The 22,042-nt window shown below is 51.2% G+C and overlaps 1 protein-coding gene across 2 annotated transcripts in view; it reads right to left on the bottom strand.

The window, feature by feature from the left end:
- Nucleotides 1-22,042, bottom strand: part of Pax7 (paired box 7) — a 91,802-nt gene that overhangs the window by 40,783 nt on the left and 28,977 nt on the right. For both annotated transcript variants that reach the window (XM_027398998.1, XM_027398999.1), the window contains exon 5: nucleotides 585-784. In XM_027398998.1, the coding sequence (XP_027254799.1) occupies nucleotides 585-784 (200 nt within the window). The remainder of the gene's footprint in view (nucleotides 1-584; nucleotides 785-22,042) is intronic.

Here is a 22,042-nt window from a genome sequence, read left to right as displayed (position 1 = left end):
CCCCCAGGGCTCAGCCTGGGGCAGATGAGATGGGCTGCCCCTCCTCCTTTACCTTCCCCAAGGAGACCTGAACCTCAGCCTGGACTCTTTCCCCTGTCACCAGGGGATTAGGGGCTGTGTACTCCAGGTGTTTAGGGCTTTGGGCAAACCTACCCAGAACACATCTTGTATTCGTCTAGCAATGGGAAACTCATTCCCTGCCTGAGGAAGACAGGCCTGCTGGGAAGTTTCCCTCCTCACAGGAGGTTTAGAGACTCCATGTGCCTGCCCTCTTCTCTGACCGACTGCTGCCTACTCTCCCTCTCTCCAGTCCTCCAGCGTCTCTTCCCCATTCGCCCTCTTCTTTCTTCTCATCTCTCCCTGCGTCCCCCCTCTCCTCTGTGCTCTCCACCTCTCTGTTAATGGGTAAATCAATCAGCCAGCATGTGCCGCACACGTGACCCCAGGGTCACCCATAGGAAACTTCTGGAACAAGCAAGCGCTACACTCAGGAGCTGCCCACATTACCTCCTCCACCCCAGGCCCCACCTCCCAACCCCCCCCCCCCCCCCGACTCCAGCAAGCACTCACTGAGATCGCCCTACCTGGACGCGCGCCTCCGTGAGCTTGGTCCTCTGCGCCAGCTCCTCTCTGGTGTAGATGTCCGGGTAGTGGGTCCTCTCGAAGGCCTTTTCCAGTTCCTCCAGCTGCTCCGCAGTGAATGTGGTCCGACTGCGGCGCTGCTTGCGCTTCAGCGGGAGGTCAGGTTCCGACTCCACGTCTGAGCCCTCGTCCAAACGGTTCCCTACAGCCGGGTGACACAGTGGGCACCGGTCATGCCTATGCTTTCTCTGAACACTGTGTTCTTTTCTCCCAAAGGAAAAAGGCTGCTTATCACACCATGGCTTAGCAATGAAGGATGGGAGAGAACCCTCCATGAAGAGCCCAGGAGACTGGGCAAACACTTCCTGCATAAGTAGTCCATTGCTTTTAAAGCCAGTCCCCTCCAGCTAGGCGTTTAGAGTATCTACATTGACACGGATGCCCCTGACTTAAGTCCTGATGGAATACATCTCTCAAAACTCAAAGGATAGGTGCCGTGGAGGTGGCTCTGGGGGTAAAGGCTGCACAAACCTGCCCACCCGAGTTCAATTCCCTGGAAACCACAGGGTGGAGGGAGAGAACCCCCTCCCACAAGTATGTGCACTGTGATCTGTACCCCTCCTCCAAAATAAATAAATGTAAAATAAATTTTGAAAAATCCTCAAAGGATGATAAGCTCCGAGGCAGGAGTGTGGTTGCATTTTTACCGCACACACGCACGTCAATAAAGCCTGTCTTTAAGAAAAGCAGGAAAGCATAAACCAGTAAGCAAGGAGCAACTCCACCCTAGGGAAAAACCTGCAAGGTAGAGGCTTTGGTCTCCCATGCAGAGGCTGGGGCCAGGCTTGTTAAGGAAAAGGGTGACAGGCAAGCTGAGCTCTGAGTCCAGCTGGGGAGGAGGTGCCAGAAATGGTTTGATCAGCTGGGCAGTGGTGCTGCACACCGTTAAACCCAACACTTGGCAGTGGAGGGAGGCGGATCTCTGTGAGTTCGAGGCCAGCCTGGTCTCCAGAGTGAGTTCCAGGACAGTCAGGGCTACACAGAGAAACGCTGTCTCGAAAAAAGAAAAAGAAAAAGAACTGGCTTGATCAGTTGTCCCAGCTGTTGGGGCTAAGACCTAAGAACAGAGCTGGTTTTGCACCCCCACCAGCCATGCTGAGCCTCTTGCCCTTCTCTGGCCTGGTGGGACAGAAGTGAGACAATTGAACCAGTCCTGCTCCTTCCTCTGTCTCTCCCGCTTCTAACCTTCCTTTATCTTTCCTTCCCCTTTGCTTTTTCTTGTTCATTCCTGCATGCATTCACTCACCCATTCATTTACAAATCATTTACTGAGCAACTACCGTGCTCCTGCATAGGCCCAGCACACAGAGGACAAGGAGGGACCTAGGCTCCATGCCCAGAGCGCTCAGTCCAGTGCAAGCTGGAGAGACTCAGAAGCTGCCTACACACACTACCTATAGATAACCAGTCACGGAAAGGCAGGCTGAAGTGTCTCTGGGCAAGAATCTACACTACAGTCAGTCTACACTCTCCTCTCTGAACTACCCACCAGTGCATACTCAAGGATGTAGTTGGGAGATAGTCTGGGTGTTTGAGGACTCCAGGGACAACTCTGGTCCAGCTGGGAACTGCGCCCAGGGCTCTGTCATTGGCTTTCGTGTGTCTTTGGACAGAAAGTGTATAGGTAGGATTGTTATTACTAACGATGACAGCAAAGATGATAGAAAAATGGGGGAGGGGGAGGAACAGAGAAGCCTGAGAAGCGACAGGAAGCCTCTAGGCCACCCCTCAGTACCCTTGATTCAGTTCCTTGTACCCCACCTTCTCAGCACCCCCTTCTCTACCCCTAGCTAGTAACCCTTTACCTTCTGAGTTAAACTAATCAAGACTAAGTGTGTTGGTGGCCCTGCAGGCTGTGGCTGAGTCCTCTGCGCGGGGGAAGCTGGTGGCTCATGGGGCCTGGGCATCGGGCCTGGGGAGAGGGATTGTGGGAAAAGCTGACATGGAAAAGTATTCATTAAATAACTGGCAGATTTGAGGTGGGCAGGAGGGAGCAGCTCCTGGCCAGCTGTGACCCATGCCTTCCTCCTTCTCTGCAGCTGGGGAATGCAACGGTCCCAAGCACCAACGCAAAAGAGAAGGGACAATAAGGAGCCTGCCCTCTCTGGGTTCCTCAATCCTGTCTCTGCTTAGAGGAAGGGGAGGCCCATGCCAAGCAAGGAAGAACGGTCTCTAAGCTGGGGCCTCCAATCTGATGGGGAGGAACAGTTTGTCTTAGGAAGCTTCCAGTCTGATGGAGGAGGTGTCATTCCTGTGCTGGGACATCCGAGTCCAAGGGAGGAAGCACTGTATCCAGCAAATGGGTGCATGGACAAACAGACAGACATCAAGACTGCCACATGACTGGCCAAAGCCAGGGAAATCTGAAGACAGTTTAGGGACCAGAGATGCCAAGTTTGTCAAAGCTTGGGATAGCCTAGCCCAGGATAGCCCAGCCCATGATAGCACAGCCCAGGATAGCACAGACCATGCTGACAGTGGGGGACAAACAGAGAATGAGAAGTTGCTGGGGGTGGCTACCATAACCTCTCCCAGCCACACTGCTTCTGCCTTCTTTGGGGTCTTTTTCTAGACCACATTCCATCCCAGGAAGCGATCATTGAGCTCTGGGCTATACCAAGAAGTCTCAGTAAACCAGTGAGGCTACTAATCTGCCATTTGTGTATCCAGACTCTATACTCCCACATACAAGGCTCACAATTAGGCTTATCACTTCCTATATGAAAATGTAGGGCCACCTCCTGCCTCTACCTCTAGCCATGTCTTTGCGGTGGGATGGAGCCTCCTTATCCAGTACAACCCCTCATAGTGGGTGATCTTCCAGCAAGGAGTCAGACCAGGTAGATTTCAGCAACATTTAGAGGGGCTCTTAAGTCTCGACCATCAGAAAGCAGGGATGAAGGGTTGGGAGATGGCTCCATGGCCAAGTGCTCACTGCACAAGTGTGAGGACCTGAGTTCAACCCCAGCTACCACATAAAGAGCCAGCAGAGAAGTGCACCTGTAACCTCAGCACAGGAGAGACAGAAGCAAATCACTGGGGATCACTGGGCCGCTATCCCAGCTCAACTGATGAGCCCTAGGTCCTAGTGAAACACCCTGTCCCAATAAGCCGCTCCTGGGGAAACAACACCCAGGATCAACCTCTGGTCCCTACACACATCCCTATCCTCCAAAAACACACATACGCAGAGTCATGTCTTAAGTCTCTGGAGACAATGGCTGTGTCTGTGGATGGGCCTACTGGTCTTGCTAAGCCAGCAGATCCTTGACTGTGATACGGATGGTGCCTGGCACACAGCAGGTACTCAGGATAGCAGCACCAGTGCTCACAGCCCAGCAGAGCAATCTCAAGTGCCTTTTGAAGTCTGGCATCCTGCAGCACCCATCTCCATGCACAGCGTTGCAGACTCTTCACACTGCTAACATGAAATCATTGTTATCAGTTGGAATGCCAGAAGATGACGTAGGCCCATTTTACAGATGCCTGTGAAGTCCTGGAACAGTGAGGCTGGAACAAAAGCTAAGGACCCTGCCTCCATGGTGGTGGAAATCTGCCACGGTGGCTTCTCTGAGAAGCCCGCTGTGATTTTGAAATCATGGTGGCTGCTCTGCCCTCCCCAACCTTTCCCTCCTCTTTCTGACTGGAGAAGTCCTGCAGATAGTGCTGGTTTCTGAAGCCACACAACTCCCAAGCCCTCCTCTCTTCCAGGCAGTGGAAGCCAACACTAGTCAAGAGGCACAAGGGTCTCCCTCTCCTCTGCACCCATCACAGAGGCCCTCCCAGCCCCTTTCCCTGCATCCCTCTCCCTCCTCCTCCCATCCCCGTTATTACAGTTTAACATAGGCCCTGGTGTGGAGCTGTGGAGGAGAAACGAATCACATAATAGTTGATATGCGTTTTAATCAAGTAATTCGGGCAGAGCCGAGAGCTGGCGAGTGTGGGCCCGGTGTCCCTGAATACCAAGCAGGCCTGGGCTCAGGCCTTGGCAAATGGAAAAGTCATTTACAGCTCAGCTGGGGGCCGCCAGCCTAGTGGTGGCCTGTCCTTTCGTCCCCTCTGTGCAAAGTGCTCAGCTGTAACTGGCTCACCGGGTGTGCACAGGCCAGGCTAGTTTGCAGGAACTGGCCTTACACGTGATTCACAGAGACATGGGGACTCCTGCCAGGAGATGAAGCACCCCACTCCTGCCCACCTCTTCTACCCATATTCCTCTTTGGCACTCAGCCCAGCACCAAGCAACTCAGCTTCAGGGCCCAGCCCTCTGTTCTGCCTGAGTCTGCCCTTTCTATTCCACCCTGGACTGTGCCCTCTGCCTCATATGCCCCCTGGCCTGGTTCACTTATGAAGCCTCTGGTTAGCTAGCCAGACCCACCCAGGAAGGTTGGGAGTGGGCAAAACAGCCAGATGCTGGCTGCTGACCCACACAGGATTCTTCAGACTCCTGTGTGAAATCATCTCATACTGGGGACCCAACCTTCCCATGACATGTCTGACCAATGGGAAGGTGAAGAACTCAGTTTATGACACCCCAAACACCCGCTACACAAGCGCACCACTGCCAGCTGTGTGAAGGTAGGTGTTCTCCCTTGTCCAGCATTTTTTTTTCGTAGCTGAACCTCTGGTGCTGGGCATTGAGAGTCATTGAGGGTGTGTGGCATAAGTCAACCAAGGATGAAATGGGTGTGTGTCTCAAGACAAAGAGATGGATGCTGGGAACATGCCACTCTTCTTAACGGTACCCTGCTCTGTTTGAGTGTGAGGGATGCTGTGCGTGCATTGCTGGTGAAGAGCAGAATGGTCCAACCTTGATTCATCATGAGCATCCCAGATACCCTCTCTATCGTCACCACCTGGGGCTCAAAAAGGAGTCCTGCCCCGGGAGAGCAAATGCTGGCCCCGAGCTCTGTTCTCTGGCCACACTTCCTTCCACATATACACATCTTCCCTGGTCTTGGTAACAAGGACCCAGCCATGCACCCTGCCCCATGCAGGCTGTGCACCCACCAGTTTGGGGAGAAGGCAGGGACCTGAAGAGTCCTCTGTGCAGAGAAGGGTCTCCATCAATCCCCAGGCCCTGCTGCCTTCTCTCCCTCACCCTATGTTGGGGGATATGGTGGAGCCCAAATGTTCTGGGGCTCCAGGAACTCCATTAACTCCAGTTCCTGGGCCAAGACTACATGGCAGAGCTAAGAGTCTGTGTGGAGGTCAGAGTCTCAGGGATGTGCCCACAGCAACAGAAGGCAGTAGCAGTGGGGGTGGGGTGAGGCGGTCAGTCGACTCTGGAGTTTTCCATTGCCTGAGCCCAGTCTAGCTCAGGAGCTATACCATATCTGCCCCATGTCTAGGGAGGTAGGTGAGCTATACCAATATAGCAGGGGTAGCTCCGACTTCTCAAGGGGACTCTGGTCTGTCAGAGAGTAAGATACACCCCTCACCCCACCCCACCCCCAGGTCTGATGGACCCCTGTGAAACAGAGCCAGACACCAGGCTGCCAGAGCGCTTGCTTCCATAGAGGCTCCTCCTGAGGTGGGGGCACTGAGCAGGATCCCTGGATCCCCAGTCTGTTGATGTTTTGAACTCCCAACCCAACAAGAAAAAAAAAAATGTAGCCTCTCTGGGATCGCTGGAGTTGAACTCACATCTACTCTCAATATGACAAAACCCCTCCTCAGCTAGGAATTCCCCATCTAACTCCCATCTACTTTCAAATTCTGAGCCCTGGAGGGACCATTTGTATCAGAAAATATGGGGTCTATGTGGGGCAGTTTGAGCATGATACTGTGCTAAAAGCACAGTACTGTCCTTGGGCATTAGAGGGCGCTGTCCAAACATTCCTGACAGGAAGGGGTGGATCCAGGAAGCAGGAAGTAGCACCACTTGGAACAGCACTGTGTGGTGAGAGTTCAGTCATGTTTTCCTGGGCAGATCTAGTGTTCTTTCTTCCATACTGAACTGGGAACCAAGCATATGTCATGTGTGGGAGTCAGGTGTCCTGTGTGGGAAACACCTCAGCCAAGGACACTGGAGTCATGGTGCAGAGTTCAAAACTGTAGTTTATCTACCTGAAGAGAAAAGGTCTAAGGGTCCTGGGGGGCCTATGTAGCTAGTGGGGTGTGTGGAGGGGTGGTAGATGTATGGGATAATGTGAGTGCCTTGGAGACCTACTCTAAATGGAGCTGAACTCCAAAACTTTCCACTCTAGCTGGCTTTAAGAACACTGTTTTTACTCTATTTTTTCTCTAGTATGTCTGTGTAAGCCACACTCTTGGAGGTACATGTGCTTGGTGGGGGTGGGGTGGACATGATGAAACATGGCGGTCAGAGGACAACCTTGGGTGTTATTCCCTAGGCACTTTTCACTTCTCATTTGAGACAGGGTTTTTGACCGGCCTGGAACTCACCAAGTAGTCCAGGCTGGCTGACCTGGGATGTGCCTGTCTCAGCCTCCCCAGCACTGGGATGACAAGCGTGTGTCACCATGCCTGGCTTTCTAAGTGGTTTCTGGGGATCAAACCCAAGTCCTCCCGCAAGGCAAGTGCTATCTCAACTGAGCCATCCCTCTAGCCCTCCTTTGGGTTTTCCCAATAACTGTCTGATTTAAGCCACCTATTAATGTCAATCAGAGAGAACAACAACCAGTATTGGGCAGAGGAGAGCCCAGGGCACCATTTCTTGCCTTCTTAGTTGTAAAAGAGCAGGGTCAAAGCAGCCAAAGCTGACAAAGGTGTCAGAGAAATGGGCTGTGGCTCTGGCTGGAGATCTGTCTGCCTCTTTCCAGCCGCAGATGCTGCTGGGCTTGTCGTTGCTAAAAGGTCACTGATGACAGTGTGGAGGGAAGCTAAGCAGAGAGGAAACCACTCTGATGGAATGGAATCCCAGGCTGAACTCCCAGACCTGTGTGTGACAACAGAGTTCCAAGGTGACCAGCTCAGGAAGCCACCTCCCCAGGCCCCTTCTTTCGTTTCACCCAGTATAGAAGACTGGCAGCCTCAGGATCTAGCCCCAAGTGTGTTACCCCTCCCTTCGGGGTCTCCCTCTTCTTGATACCTGCTTGCCGCGGCTCTCCCGCACGGTGCTGGTGTAGCTTCAAAGTGACCCTCAAGAGGCACAGAGTGTCTCCCAGCCCCACAGCACATAGGGAAGTGTCTTTATCCCTCTGAGTCAAGGGAGGGACCATCAGCTTCCTTCAGCTGATGCTCCCAATCTCTTAGAGTCCTCTTTCCTGATGATGGAGGGGACTGTTGTAAAACAAGGGCTGGGAACAGTACCCAATACACAGTAAGTACCCGGTAACTGTGGTTGATGTCACCACCAGCACCTCTGACAAAGATAACTTAGTTTACCCTGGGTCCTGGAGGCAAGGATTTGCCTGACATAAAACACAAAGGCAGGAGTAAACGAATGAATGAATGAATGAATGAATGAATGAATGAATACTCCTTTATCCCCCTCTTCTTATTTCTCACAGACCCAGCCGCATGCAGCTACCTCTGCTTCATTCTTTCCACAGGAATCTGTCCCAGAATACAAATGGCGCCCACAGAAGAGCAGGTGGGGATTGAGATCTTAGGTAAGTGAGCCAACAAGAGCACAAACATTATCCCGAGTGCACAAACAGACTTTGGGAGCCCATTTCCCATGGAGGGATTCTCTCTTAGCCTAGATACACAGGGGAGGACCTAGGCCCTGCCCCAAACGACTTGACAGATTTTAATGATCCCTCATGGAGGGCCTCGCCCTTCCTGGGGAGGGGATGGGGGAGGGGAGGGAGAGGGAACTGGGATTGATATGTAAAATAAGATTGTTTCTAATTTAAGTTTTTGATTAGCCTGGACCTCACCAAGTAGTCCAGGCTGGCTGACCAGAGAGCTTCCAGGGATGTGGGTGTCTCAGCCTCCCCAGCACTGGGATGACAAGTGTGTGTCACCAGGGAAGTGAGAGAAGTGGATACTGGCCACAGGTACTGTGGGAAGTAGAGGGAATCACTTCTAGTGTTCTAGTATGCGGTGTGTCACGATGGTGACCATGAATAACGGAATATTTGAAGATGGCTAGGACATAGTGCAAATGTCCCTAGCACAAAGGAATGGCACATGTATGAAGGTGTAGGTAGGAGAACTAAACACCCTGTATCCACAGAAATGTCCTCTGCACCCCACAAACATGGGAAACTACCACGTGTCACTTAAAAAATTAAGACGTGGGACTGGAGAAGTGGCTGGACACTTAAGAGAACTGGTTGTTTTTCCAAAGGACCCGGGCTCAATTCTCAGCACCCACATAGTGGCTTACAACTAACTGTCTGCAACTCCAGTTCCAGGGGATCCGATGCTTTCTCCCACAGGCATACATGTAGACAAAACTCATACACATAAAGATACCTAAGATGCATTTATGAAAGAAACTGCACACAGGGCTAGAGACGTAGCTCAGGTGGCAGAGTGCTTGCCGAGCACGCAGGAAGTCTCGGGTTCCATCCCCAGCACCACATAAACCAGGTGGGCTGGCACAAGCCTGTAACTTAGCACTTGGGGGCCAGTCTGAGCTACATAAGACTGTGTCTCAAATATGTGTGTGTGTTCATGTGCATGTACGTGTGCGTGTGTGAGAGAGTAGGTGTGTCTTTGAAGAAGCCCCACAACTCGCCCAGATAAGATGACTGTCACCTCAGCCATGGGAATGTTCCCAGAAGGCTAGTTAAAAGAAAAAAAAAAAAAAAAAAAAACAACTCCAGACAAGTTTCACCAACTTGCTGTGTGACCTTTGAGAGTCTCAATCACCTCTCTGAGCCCCATTTTCCCATCTTTGAGAAGAAGGGGTTCTCTTAGGTGTCTAAATTCAACCTAAGAAAGACCCTGGTTGTACGTGGCTTATTCATCACTGGTCAAAGCCCAGGACAGTGTGCTTAGCACACAGGAGAGCTGGCTGTCACCCTAAAAAAGACTACAGATAGTGGGGGTTGAAGTTCCAGAAGGGGTCCGGATACTAATTTGGGGGTGTCAGTGTGGGCCACAAAACATCCTAAAATCATGTTTCCTGTATGGGACAGGAAGAGCTTTTCCCTCACAAACTGTCTGGGGTCATCTTTTCTTGCTGGTTCTTCCTCCTCCTCCTCCTCCACCACCTCCTCCTCCTCTCCTTCCTTCCTTCCTTCCTTCCTTCCTTCCTTCCTTCCTTCCTTCCTTCCTTCCTTCCTCTCTCTCCTCCTCCTAAGCCCTCTTAGGTTTTCCCTCCTCTCCCTCCCCTCCCTCTTTTCTGTCTCTGTCTCTCTGTCTCTCTCTCTCTCCTAGTCCTAGATGCCCCTTGCATCCTGCTGGTCACTGGCCCCCCTCTCCTCTGAATCTGCTCCCTCCTGTCCCACCTTCTTCCCATGGCAGAGGTGGGTGGGGGGTGGGGACAACCCTCCATCAACCCAGGCTGCCCAGCCCTCTCCAGCTGGCCTGGCCGGGCTGTTCCCAGGCAGAGCAGGTCCACAGTGGAAGGTGGTGGAAAAATGTGGACAAATTTCTGATTTGCAACACTCTGGGAAAGAGTTTATTGCCATTGTTTGAGGACGAATGTGTAAATAAAGCAAGGCGAAGATGGCGGGGGAGGCTGACGAGAGGCAGAAAACAAGAAATTTTATGGCCATAAGGAGCGTACTCTAATGGTGATTTCTGAGGCATTGGACCATGCTAGTTACTTAGCCAAATGATTGCCAAGGTGCTGGGCGAGGCAGCTTATTTCTTAATTACAGTTACATCTTGCAGCAGGCAGATGCCCCTGCCCTGTAAGGCTTGGTCCAGAGCAGCTGCCAGCCTGAAACCAGGACCTATACTTGGGTGCTGGTGGGCAGTCAAGAGTGTGACTGCCCTGAGATGTCCTTGCCCCCATCAGGACAAGGGGAGACCCAGAACTTCTTCCTGTGCCCCTGGCTTTTGTCACTCCTCTCCCACCCCATCCTGGGAAAGCCACCATGCTTGGAAAAGAAAGATGAGCCTGGAATTTGGGCTGAGCTCTGTTGGAGCTGCCCAGCTGTGAGGACCCAAAGGGTGACAAGAGGGGAAGTAGTAGGGAGGAGTGGGCAGCTAGTTCTGACATTCGGTGTCACCTGGGCCAGGTTAATGTCCCCATGATCCTGCCTCTTCCTGACAAGAAGGGGCTAGGCTAGACAGTCCCTCTGGGTGCTGACATCTTGGAATGAATACTAACATCGGGCCTCTCTGATGCTCTCAGAGTGGGTGATACTCATTGTCAGAGTTGGAGAAACTGATTTGCAAAAGTGACCAGTGTGGGCCCGCTGAACTGCCAACCAACTGCCTGCTGTGGTTTCTGTCTGTCCATAGCGGCACAACAGGGGGAAGAAGGAGGTGGTTTTGACCTGAGATGTCCCAGCAGCCATTAAGGCAGTTAAAATCTTCAGTCCTCATATGGATGGGGCAATTTGGAAACATTCAGAAAGGCCTGGAGATCTGAGCCTGTGAGACACAAGGTCTGGGTTCAGAGCAGGGGAGGTGCTCAGAGCTGACTACATCCAGTCACCATGCTGTGCTGCCGCCACGCCTCCCAAGCTCCCCACGTGGGATCACCTGGTGGGTCTGTGGGAGATACTTAAGCAGGCACATTTGTAGCCTAGATCACCTGTGAGGGCTGGTCACTGTCAGCTTTGAGGGCCCCTCGGGGCCGGGGCTCCAGAGCAATCCACAAGACAAGGCTGACTGCTCAGCAGAGAGGGGAGGGCTGTGAAGACTTACAGCTCTCCTCCCCTGTGTGATGGCAGAGAGGAACGGAGAGCCTGAAACCCACCCTAAGCCTTCTCCTGCCACATGACATGACAGGGCTTTTGGCAGTCCCCAGATCTCTTGGCCACCTCCCACAGGACCCAGCCTGTATACAGGCTGCCCTTTCTGGACACACCCCCTCCTCTCCATCTAGGCTTTGACCTAAGTCCGGCTCCTCACCTGCAGTCCCTCCCTCTATGCTCTGCAGTCAGAGGCATCCCTAATATTTTCCAGGTCAAAGAACTGTCACCCAATCAAGAGAGGCCTTGAAAAAACTTAAGTCAGGACTGTACCTGTCCCAGACTAACTCTGTGGCTGAATGATTTGGAGGGTCCACATTGAGTATATGTCGTCATAGACTAATGGCATATATTCATTTCTGTTTTGTTCATTGCTTTGTTCCTGATGCCCAGGAGAGTAGCTGGCCTATGGCATGAATGAATGAATGAATGAATGAATGAATGAATGTATGAATTCTTCTTCATGTCCAGATGGGTGCCCTAACTTGGAAGGCCCCAGCAGATGCCCACAGTAATTTGCTTTTTAAGCCAGCATGATTGTTGGCCAGTCTGTTAGCATCTCCTTGCACAAGAATCTCATTAGAGATTGATTTATGTGGCACCAGCCGCCTGCCTGGTCCCTGCTGACTGCTCCAAGAGGGCTGAGGACCTGAGCCCTGGAAACCAACATGAAGACCCTCCATCCAGTCCCCCATTTGTGTCCAGATGTTCAGTTCACTCCCGTCCTGAGGCAAATACCGTGTCTTCATCATGATTGCTAAATAGTCTCCTTTACCTAGGGACTCTGACAACCCCTGGACTCTCGCTAGAGTCAAACAGCTCTATAAACAGACTGTTGAGGGAGTTAGAATCCAATCTGCCCCTGTTGCCTATGCCATTTCTAGGTTGATATGTTTTAGATAATATAGACAGACAGACAGACAGATAAATCAGTTACTTGCAACCCGTGGCAATTACTGTTCTGGGCTCAGTTAGCTGAATCTTGTTAAAATAAGCAATGTCATTTCCCCCAAATGTGGCAAGCCATTGTAGGGCAGTGGCATTAAGATCCCAGGAGGTGGCAAACCCCAAACACACACTGGTTCTCAGAGGGCAGAATCCTTGCTTCTGGGTATTGTGAACATGGACAAAATTTTTGCTGAAGGAGCTGAGGGCAGAGGGCTGGAGAGCTAGAGGCTACTATGTGAGGACAAGCTGAAACTGGGTGTCCGAGATGCCTCACTGGGTGTCAAGCTATGCACTCATAACTGTGTCTCATCCCTGTGGGCACCAAGGCCAATCTCATTCTAAAGATAAGAGTCGGGGAGGGGCTGGGGCTTACCCAAGGCCACACAGCTGTTGGTGGCTAAAGCAGGACTTGAACTCAGAATTCTAGTCACTTTGCCCTTTGTGAACTGAGGGTATTGAACAGACCCTGGAAACTGTAGAGCACTCTCTCTGATGCCGCTGCCTTGGCTCTCTTTACAGGCCCCTTATCCCCTGTCCTAGAGACATCTATGTTTACTGCGAATGGCCTATGAGGGGAGACGAAGAGGACCAGAGTTCTGTGGACTGAGGCTGCATTTGGTGATCACGGATGAAGCGTCCTGGATGAGGTCACACGTGGTGGTAGATGCTGTGTGTGGTGGGACCAATAGGGATGGCCTCACCGACATTGCCAGACATGGGTCAGCCAGGCACAGGGGTGTCTATCTGTGTTCCTTATAATTCTGGGCATGTTTCTTGACTTTCCTTTTTGTGACAGATTCTCACTCTGAACCAACAGTGTCCTGAGGCTCACTCTATGGGCTGAAGATGTAGCTCAGTTGACAGAGCGCTTGCCTAGCATGTGTGAGATCCTGGGTTCAATCCTTAGCACCATGCAAACTGAAACAGGAGCATCAGGAGTTCAAAGCCAGCCTAGGATTCATGACAAAACAAGATACAAACACAAAGTACCTCACTGTGTAGCCCAATCTGCCCCCAAACTCTTGACAACATCTCTGTCCCAACCTCCCAAGCCTTAGGGTGACAGGCATGACCTAGCAAGCCCGACTATTTTCTCATCCAGGTCCCCTGAACCTGCTGTGATACTGTGAATGTCCTTCTCCTGAACCAGCCACTGGGGCCTCCCAGCCCAACCTTGGCCTCCATCCCTCCCCAGCTAGGCCCCCACCCTCTAATTAGATTCCCTTGGGAATAAGCGGTTTTGTACAGTTCTGCTAAAGGCAAAGAGGTTTCACAATTGCTTTTCTTTCTCCTCGTTAATAACTTGCTACGTCTCAAGGAGGTTGTACTTATGGCTGGCACACTGGAAAATTATTCTGTCTCTTGCCAGCTTACTTTTCTCTCAAGGAAAATTGAAAACTGGATTTTCTTCTCCATCCTGGACCCCTCTCAACCTACCTTGTGTTCCGAATATCCTCACTGTGGTCCCCATCCCCTCCATCCCTCCAAAGCCGGATCCTCTGCCTCCTGCCCACAGCAAGGAAAGGCTAGTGGCCTGAGGCTGATCTGGGGAACAGCGAGGAAGCTTTCAAAAGTTCAGGGAGCCGAGGTGAGCGGTTAGGGTGGCCTGGGGTGAGAGCAGAGCAGTCGGCTCCACTTAGAGATGCTTTTTGCCTCCAGAGAACTGGATGCGCTCCAGCCTTCCTGAGGCTGGGCACTGGGCACGCTGGGAGCCTTTATTGGTCCCATCGGGTTCCCGTTAAGGGTCAGGGAGTAAATCACAAACAAATGGACCACATTTCCATTTCTGAAGGCATCTCCAGCCGGACGGGCCCTCCATGTGAGGGACATCCTCTTAAGTGGGGCCTGATGGCTTCAGGAGCCAGGTGGAGAGTAGCCCCACGGGCCAGGGCTTCCGTCTGCACAGCCCAAAGCCTGGCTAGTAAGACTTCCTTCATGATAGGAGAATAGACAGATAATTGGATGCCTGGTAGTGGTTGGGGTGATGGGAGGTGGCATGGGGGGTGGGTATTGCTGCCTATCAGGAGTCCACGGGTTTCAGGAATTAGGGGTGGAGAATTATGATCCAGGGTATACAAGTGGGTAGGAGAGCTTGCAGAGGAAGCAGACTCTGCTTAGGTGGAACCACAGCCAGGGGCTAAAGGAGTGGGGTAGAACACAGGTGCAACACAGAGCCTGGACACTCAGGACGTCCAGGTACCTGGGCAGGGTCACCAAAAGCCACACCATTCTGTGTATCACACTCCTTGACTCCCAAACTCTTCTGACCTGCTCTTAAGACAGGGTTTGGCAAAGGGAGACAGACTCAACCACACCTGTGAAGATAATTGGCTTTTGCAATGATTGAGATGATTTACCAACCAAGCTCTGGGTACCTAGTATCTCATTTAATCCTTGCTGGAGCTTCTCCCAGCGGGTAAGTACCATCATGTCCATGTGAGAGACCCAGGCTCCAAATGGCAGTGCCACCCCTTCAGTGACCATGAGGGCATGTGGAAGGCAGCTTCCGTGGCCGGGGTGTTTTCGAGGCATTTGCAGAATAGCTGTTTCTGTTTAACTATCAACTATATTACAGAGAAAGCAGCCTATAGAGGCAAAGCCACCTTCTGTGTGACAACTTCCAGGCTGATTATGGGGCTGAACCCAGGGCTGCTGTCCCTAGAGGAGGTCAGGCTACTTGTTTGAGACCTCATTCCACATCAAGAGTCTCATTGCCTTACTGATGAGAAGACTGATCCCAGAGAGGGGATGGGATTCATGGGGAGTCACCCAGCAGGTGACCGAAGGAGCTAAGGACTAATATCAAGCCCTCCCCCACTCCATTTGTTCCCAGAGAATCCCAGATGTGCTTAGAGTATGCCACTGAAAATCAGGGTGAATGACAGCATGCCCTAACAGACAACGAAGGAGTCCAGTGTCCTGTCTGGGGCTACTTTTCACTAAATTCTAAGATCACCCATCACTGGCTCTAAAGCAGGGCCACCCTACTCCCAATGAGGGTGTCCTAGACCTAGAGACAAGAAAAGGGGAGAAGGAGAGACACCCCACCCTGGTGCCAGGAGAAATGGGGTTAAAGAGAAAAGGAATCCCAGTCTCTCAGCCCCCAGCCTCTACTTGGGCCTCTTGGGAAAACTGACACAAAAGCTTGCTGCATCTTCCTGGGTCCTGACATGTTGGGGAGAAACCTGAGGAAGCTGGCACTAGCCTGGGAAGAGACTTATCTATAGCCAAGTGACTGAGTCACTGTTTGCTGAAGGTTGCCTAGATATGTCCCAACAGGCACCAGCCCAGGGCCTGCTCCAGCTGCAGACACACCCCAGCACCCCAAAGCAGGACAAAGGCAAGCCTCCTCCTGGTGTGTGTGTGGAGGGGGGTGTCTGCTCCAGAGAAGAGCCTATGTAAATGATGCATGCAAAGGGATGAGCACCTGATTGGTGCTCCAGAAACAGAAGCCATTATTATGGTTAGCAAGCCTTTAGTGGGCATCTATCAGATGCCAGGGGAACTCTCTCTCCAACTGGTGTCTCTTCTAATCTGCCTGTCACCTCTGTGGGATGACTGATAATACTGGGGTTTTATAGGCAAGGAGAGTGACACCTGGAAGGTTTTGGCTTGGGCAGCGACTGCTGGACTGCCCATAGTGTTCCTGTTCAGCCTGGGTGGGGGAGGGTTGAAATCACCGTGAGCCCTTCTTTTTTGACTTTGTGTGTGTGTGTGTGTGGGGGGGGGTGAGTTAGGTTCTCTTGTAGTCCAGGCTAGCCTCAAGTTCACTATGTAGCTAAGGACGACCAGGAACTTCTGCTCTCTCTACTTCCCCTTCTTGAGAGCTGAGTTTACTGGTGTGTAGCACCACCCCTGTCTGGTAGTGTTGGGGACTCTTAACTCAGGGCTCTGTGCACTCTAGGGGAACACTCTACCAACTAAGCTACATCCCCAGCCTTCTCTGGGAGCTTTCTGACAACTACTCAGGCCCACAGGACTGGAGGAAGTTCCAGATAGGCACCGGGGTCCCCAGCTGAAGGGAATAGTATACCCAAGTTCCTGGGTAGGAACTGGGACAGTAAGTACTCCATGCCTCTGTGTTTGGAGTTCTTCCCCAAATCCTCAAATCGCTACCCTTCCCCTCCCCACTGCAGCAGAGCGTGTAGATACTAAATAGGGCACATGTCCCCATGTCTGTGTCCCTCAGATCCGTTTGCTGAAGTTGGGGCTCCTGAGCTCTAGTCATGAATGGCTTTTGGGGAAAAGGACATCTTTATGGGCCATAGCTCAGTTAGTAGCCTGATTGCCCAGCAGGCAGGACATGGTGGGTTTGGTCCCCAGGCCCTGCAAAACTGGGTGTGGTTGTGCACTAGTACTCTGGAGATAAATACAAGATGATCAGACGTTCATCCTTGGCTACATAGCCAGACTAGGCTACGAGAGATCCTGCCTGGGTTGGTGTGTGAGTTCGAGTGTGTGTGTGTGTGTGTGTGTGTGTGTGTGTGTGTGTGTGTGTGTGTGCAGGGGGTTGAAGGACCAATCACTATTACATTCCAGAGGCTCTTGGAAGGACTCAGGTGACGCCCACCCACCCAACTCTCTTCCCCTGGTTCTTCCCCTTATCTGTAGTGTGCTATATTTGGCCAGGAACTTTTGTTTTTTTCTTGGCAGGGTCTCACTATATAGCTTTGGCTGTCCTAGAATTTACTATATAGACCAGCTGGCCTCAAACTCATAGAGCTCCTCCTGCCTTTGCCTCCTGATGCTGGGATGAAAGCCATGTGTCGCCACCACCCAGCCCTTCTAACCTGAGTATTCTCACCCTCCTCCATTTCAAAGATGGTTATAGCAGAAAGGTAAAGAGGCTTGCCCAGTGTTATTCACAGCTCCCTGTGGAAGGGTCAAGGCTTGGATTTGTCTCCTTAGTGTAACTTTTAAACTAGGGTCAAAGCCCTCTTTTGTTTTATTTTTCTTTTGTTTTAATCTGAAGGAAAGTCACACCAAAGGAAGAACCAGCCAGCCTTGGTAGTTCTAAGCCCCGAAGCAGCTGTCAAGGGCGTAAGGGATGGGCGGGGCTACGGCATCTTTGGGCCTTTCCTCAATAACCATGAAAGGCCCCTACCCCAGAAGCCTCTCAGCCAAGTTCACCAACGGGCAGTGTGGATCTTCCCCAGGTGAGGTGAGGGGAAATTCAATCCTGTTTCCTTAGGTCCTGTACTTGCCAACAATCTGTTTGCTGCAAGCTCTCTGAGAGGCCCAACAGGCCTTGGTTGCCTCACTTCAAATAATTGACTTTCAAAGCCTGTCTTCAGGTGAAGTGTTGCCTCACACTACCTGGGTGAGAGGTGGGACCCTGAGGACCTTGCCAGGGACCAGGGAGGTGTCCCGCTTGGTAAATGGCCAGACGCTTTCTGCGGTGGCCTCACTGGCCCTTCTACTCCAAGTCTTTCCCACAGTCACAGGCCAGTTGGGCCTTGAGTCACTCTGGAGGTTAAGCCAGCAGCAGCAGGCGGGACCCCTTGGTCCCTGTGGCATTACACTTACAGAGAGCTGTGGCACGTGGCTGGGGGAGGATGTTCACCCATGCACTGGACATTCTGGGGTGGAGCAGAACATAGGCCACCCCTCCCTGACAACTTTGGGAGCCTTGGGTTCCTACCAGTTGAGCAAGCTCAGTGTCTCTGTTTAGAGCAAGATGAACCAAACGTGTGTGGAGGCATGTGAACAGACATTGTTTTGGTTTTGGCTTTCATCCAGAATGCAGAATTATTTTATCTTTTTAACTAATTTCTTTTTAGCTGCTTTTGTTTGGAGTTTATTTTATCTGTTTGTTTTTGGGTGTTTGAGAACAGGATCTCATTGTAGCCAAGACTGGTCTTAAACTCTTGATATTTCTTTTCTTTTTTCTTTTTTTTTTTTTTTTTTTCCGAGACAGGGTGCTTCCACCTCCAAGTTCTGCAACACAGACACATGCCACCAGGCCTAGTTTATTTTAGACTTTGTTGTTGTTGGTTATGAAATAGGGCTATAGTATTTGTGATACTATTTGGGACAGGCCAACTTGAAATGTGTCATCCTTCTGCCTCCCCTCAGGGGTGCTAAGATGTCAGGGATGAGCCACAGGGCAGGCTGCAGAACAGTTTGAAGTAATCAAGCCATTACTTTGAAGCTGGTCTGACTGTTGTGCCTTGGGGAGAGAGGCCACAGCTCTTGCTCTTCCTCAGAAGGGCACCATTTCCATAGTGAAACCCCCCACACCCATCTCTGCAGCCCCAGGCATGAGCCCACCTGCTCCCACCTTCACCATTTGTAGTCATCCATGAATGAATGACACAAGCTATGGATACGTTGTCAGGGACACAAAACTGAGAGCAGAGCCAACCTCTTCTAGCCCATCAGCCTGACAATAGCACTTAGGCCATTACATGCACTGAGGACCTATTGTGCCCAGGCTGGTTGCATGCAAGAGGTCATCTCCCCTCTCAAGTACACTGTAAAAAAAAATGCACACTGCGTGAACGAAGATGGGAACACAGAGAGACAGTGACGTTTTCCCAAGGATAAACAGCAGATTCAGGTTGGAACCTGGAAAAGGCCACTATGAGTCCTGCCTTGCTCAGAATCACTGGGGTTCAGGGACGGCCTCTCTACCCACTCTGGGCTCACTGTCCTCTGTCTGGAAGAGGCTCCAGGGCCGGAGTTACTTGCCTCCACTCTTCAGTATCTCACCTTTGTTTATAAAAAACGGGGGAAGGACTGTGTGTTTCTCAAGTCCTCAGCCCACCCAGACCTGATATTCCATCACTCTATGCCACCAATGAGCCACATTACCTTGGGACAGTCAGGTAGCTTTCCTGAAGACACAGCCTTTCCCTGTGAAGAGTGGAAGGCTCTGGATGTTTCCAGAACTAACAACTAGAGGGGGCTGATGATTGGGGGGTTTTTCAGTACAGACCCAAACCATAACGGATCTGGTGGCTAAGGATTGTCATCCAAGTCATTTAGAAGTCTGAGGCAGGAGGATGAGAAGTTTAAGGACAGCCTGGACCACAGAGTGAGTCCAAGGCTAGCCTGGGCAACTTAGTGAGAACCTGTCTCAAAATAAAAAGTAAGAGAGAGCTCAGGGGGGACCGAGATGGCATAGTGGGTAATGTCACTTGCTGCCAACTCTGCTGAGCTGAGTTTGACGCCTGAGACCCGCATAGTGGCAAAGAGACCCTGATTCTGATTCCCACAAGTTGTCCTCTGACCTCCCAAAACACACGCAACACACACACAGTAATAAAATAAATCTTTTTTTAAAAACAAAAGAAATGGGGGTTGGGGAGATGGCTCAGTGGTTAAGAGCACTGGCTGCTCTTCCAGAGGTCCTGAGTTCAATTCCCAGCAACGACATTGTGGTTCATAACCATCTGTAATGAGGTCTGATTCCCTCTTCTGGTGTGCTTGAAGATAAGACAAGTCCCTCATATACATAAAACAAATAGTAAATATTAAAAAGAAAAGAGAAAAGAAAAGAAAGAAGGTGGCTGGACCTTGAGGAATAACATTGAAGGTTGACCTCTGGTTTCAGTACAGGCAAGAGAGTGCATGTGTACACATTCACTCTCTCACACTCACACACACATACACACACACACACACACACACACACACACACACACACACATGCACACACATACGCACACACACAAAAAACCAACCCAAATGCCAACTACTTTGAGACCAATAGTCCTGTGGCGCTAGGTCTTACCCTCTGTGAAACGACGGCGGCACTGGCTCACTGAGCCCAAAGGCAACCATGGGAAACCTTGAATCACTGGCACCTCAGCTCTTCCTGCCCAAATCGACAGCAGTCAAAGGAAATGAGGAGGCCTGGCACTGGGGGGTGTTGGGGAAAGAACCTCACTTCCCAAGCTCCTAGCAAACACTGCCCCTGGCACACTGTCATCTAAGAAAGATTCCAACAGTGTCACTGCACTGTCCCATTGTGAGAGGACACATAGGTAGAGATAAGCATACTTCTCCACAGAGAAGCATCTAGAATATCAGACTCTCAAATTACCTGCGTCTAGAGTCTAGCTGTAGGAAGCAGGGGCAGGCAAACCTTCTATCCCCTTTGACTGATTTCCTTCTATAATAAGCAAGAGATTCTTTCAATAAGAAAATTCAATGAAATTTTTGTGGATGTTAAGAACCAGATTTCCTCTGTTCAAATCCCAGGCAGAATTTTGACCTCAAACTGCAGTTTCGCAGGGTAAGAAAGTGAATGGTGAATGAATGAATGAATGAATGCTGAACTTTGTGCAATGAATGGCTAATAATGAATAATGGACAAACGATGAATAAGTAGTGAAGGGATGGATGGGTGGATGGAGGCTGATGGAGGAGTGGGCGATGGATGAGCGGATGCATGATGGGTGAATGAGTAAGTGGTGAGGAAATGGACGGCTGGTGAATGGATGAATGACAAGTGAATGAATGAATGAATGAATGAACGGTGAACAGAAGGAAGATGCAAGTCAAACCCTAACACTTCACAAAGGCTTATAATTGGATGCCACCAGTAAGTGTCCCCAGAGCATCCCTGGGGTACTGGTTACTTTCCGCCTGTGGAAGAGGAGTCCAGAGCTCAGGAGAGCTGAGATACTCTATCCAGTCACACACTGGGGATGTTCATTGTGGGCCAGGGGACACCAAAGCTCCTTGTCTTACTTAGCCAACCTAGAAAGGTGTCATCTCTAACCACTGGCTAACCACAGCTGTCACCCAGCCCCTGAGCAGACCTCAAAGGATTCTGGCACAATCTGAGAACAAGTTGTGTTCCTTAAAAAGCAACTCTCCCTCTCGATCCAGACTGACCACCGCCCCTCCCTAGGAACACTCTTTAGTTCCAAAATGGGGCTGTAGCACAAGCCAGCAAATGTTCTACACCCCTAAACAAACGGGCAGCTGCTTACACCCCCCTCGGGTGCCCTCCACCCACCCCTGCCCCTTGAAGGCCAGGCTGAGGGCATGACAGCACCATTGTCCCTGGATGATTAATTGTGGTAATAAAGGGCTGCACTGACCTTCAAAGGCTGGCCAGGCTGTGGGAGCCCAGGCTCTGCACACAGCCAGGAAGCCCATGCGGGCCCCAGGGCCTCCTGGACATCAGCACTTAGGTTCTAAGGGCCCACTATGTGCCAGGTCATGGACTTAGCATGTGGCTTCCTCCCACTGTGAGATGGTGAACCCACCCCCACCTACAGAGATGGTGTCTTGCCTGGGGTGGCAGAGTAAGGACTGAGCTAAGATAGGAGTCTGTCCAGTGTCAGCTTCCAAAGAGCCCTGAAAGGACAGTGAAGACAGACCATTCTCCCCCTCAGCCTTTACCTTCCTACCTGAAAGAGGAGGGAGAGTGATATCCAGTTGAAGAGAGACGGCTAGGACAAAGGCAAGGCTGGGACAAGAAGCAGGAGGTGGGGGAAGAGACCAAGATCTCTCTCCATATTTCATTTTCTCTCTCTCCCTCTCTCTCTGTTTCATTCTCTCTCTCTCTCTCTCTCTCTCTCCATATTTCATTTTCTCTCTCTCCCTCTCTCTCTGTTTCATTCTCTCTCTCTCTCTCTCTCTCTCTCTCTCTCTCTCTCTCTCTCTGTGTGTGTGTGTGTGTGTGTGTGTGTGATGTATACATGTGTGCACAC

The sequence above is a fragment of the Cricetulus griseus genome, chromosome 2 (assembly GCF_003668045.3).
Source record: "Cricetulus griseus strain 17A/GY chromosome 2, alternate assembly CriGri-PICRH-1.0, whole genome shotgun sequence".
Classification (NCBI taxonomy): Eukaryota; Metazoa; Chordata; class Mammalia; order Rodentia; family Cricetidae; genus Cricetulus; species Cricetulus griseus.
Note: the sequence above shows the minus strand (reverse complement) of the source record. Positions and strands in the feature narration are given on the sequence as shown.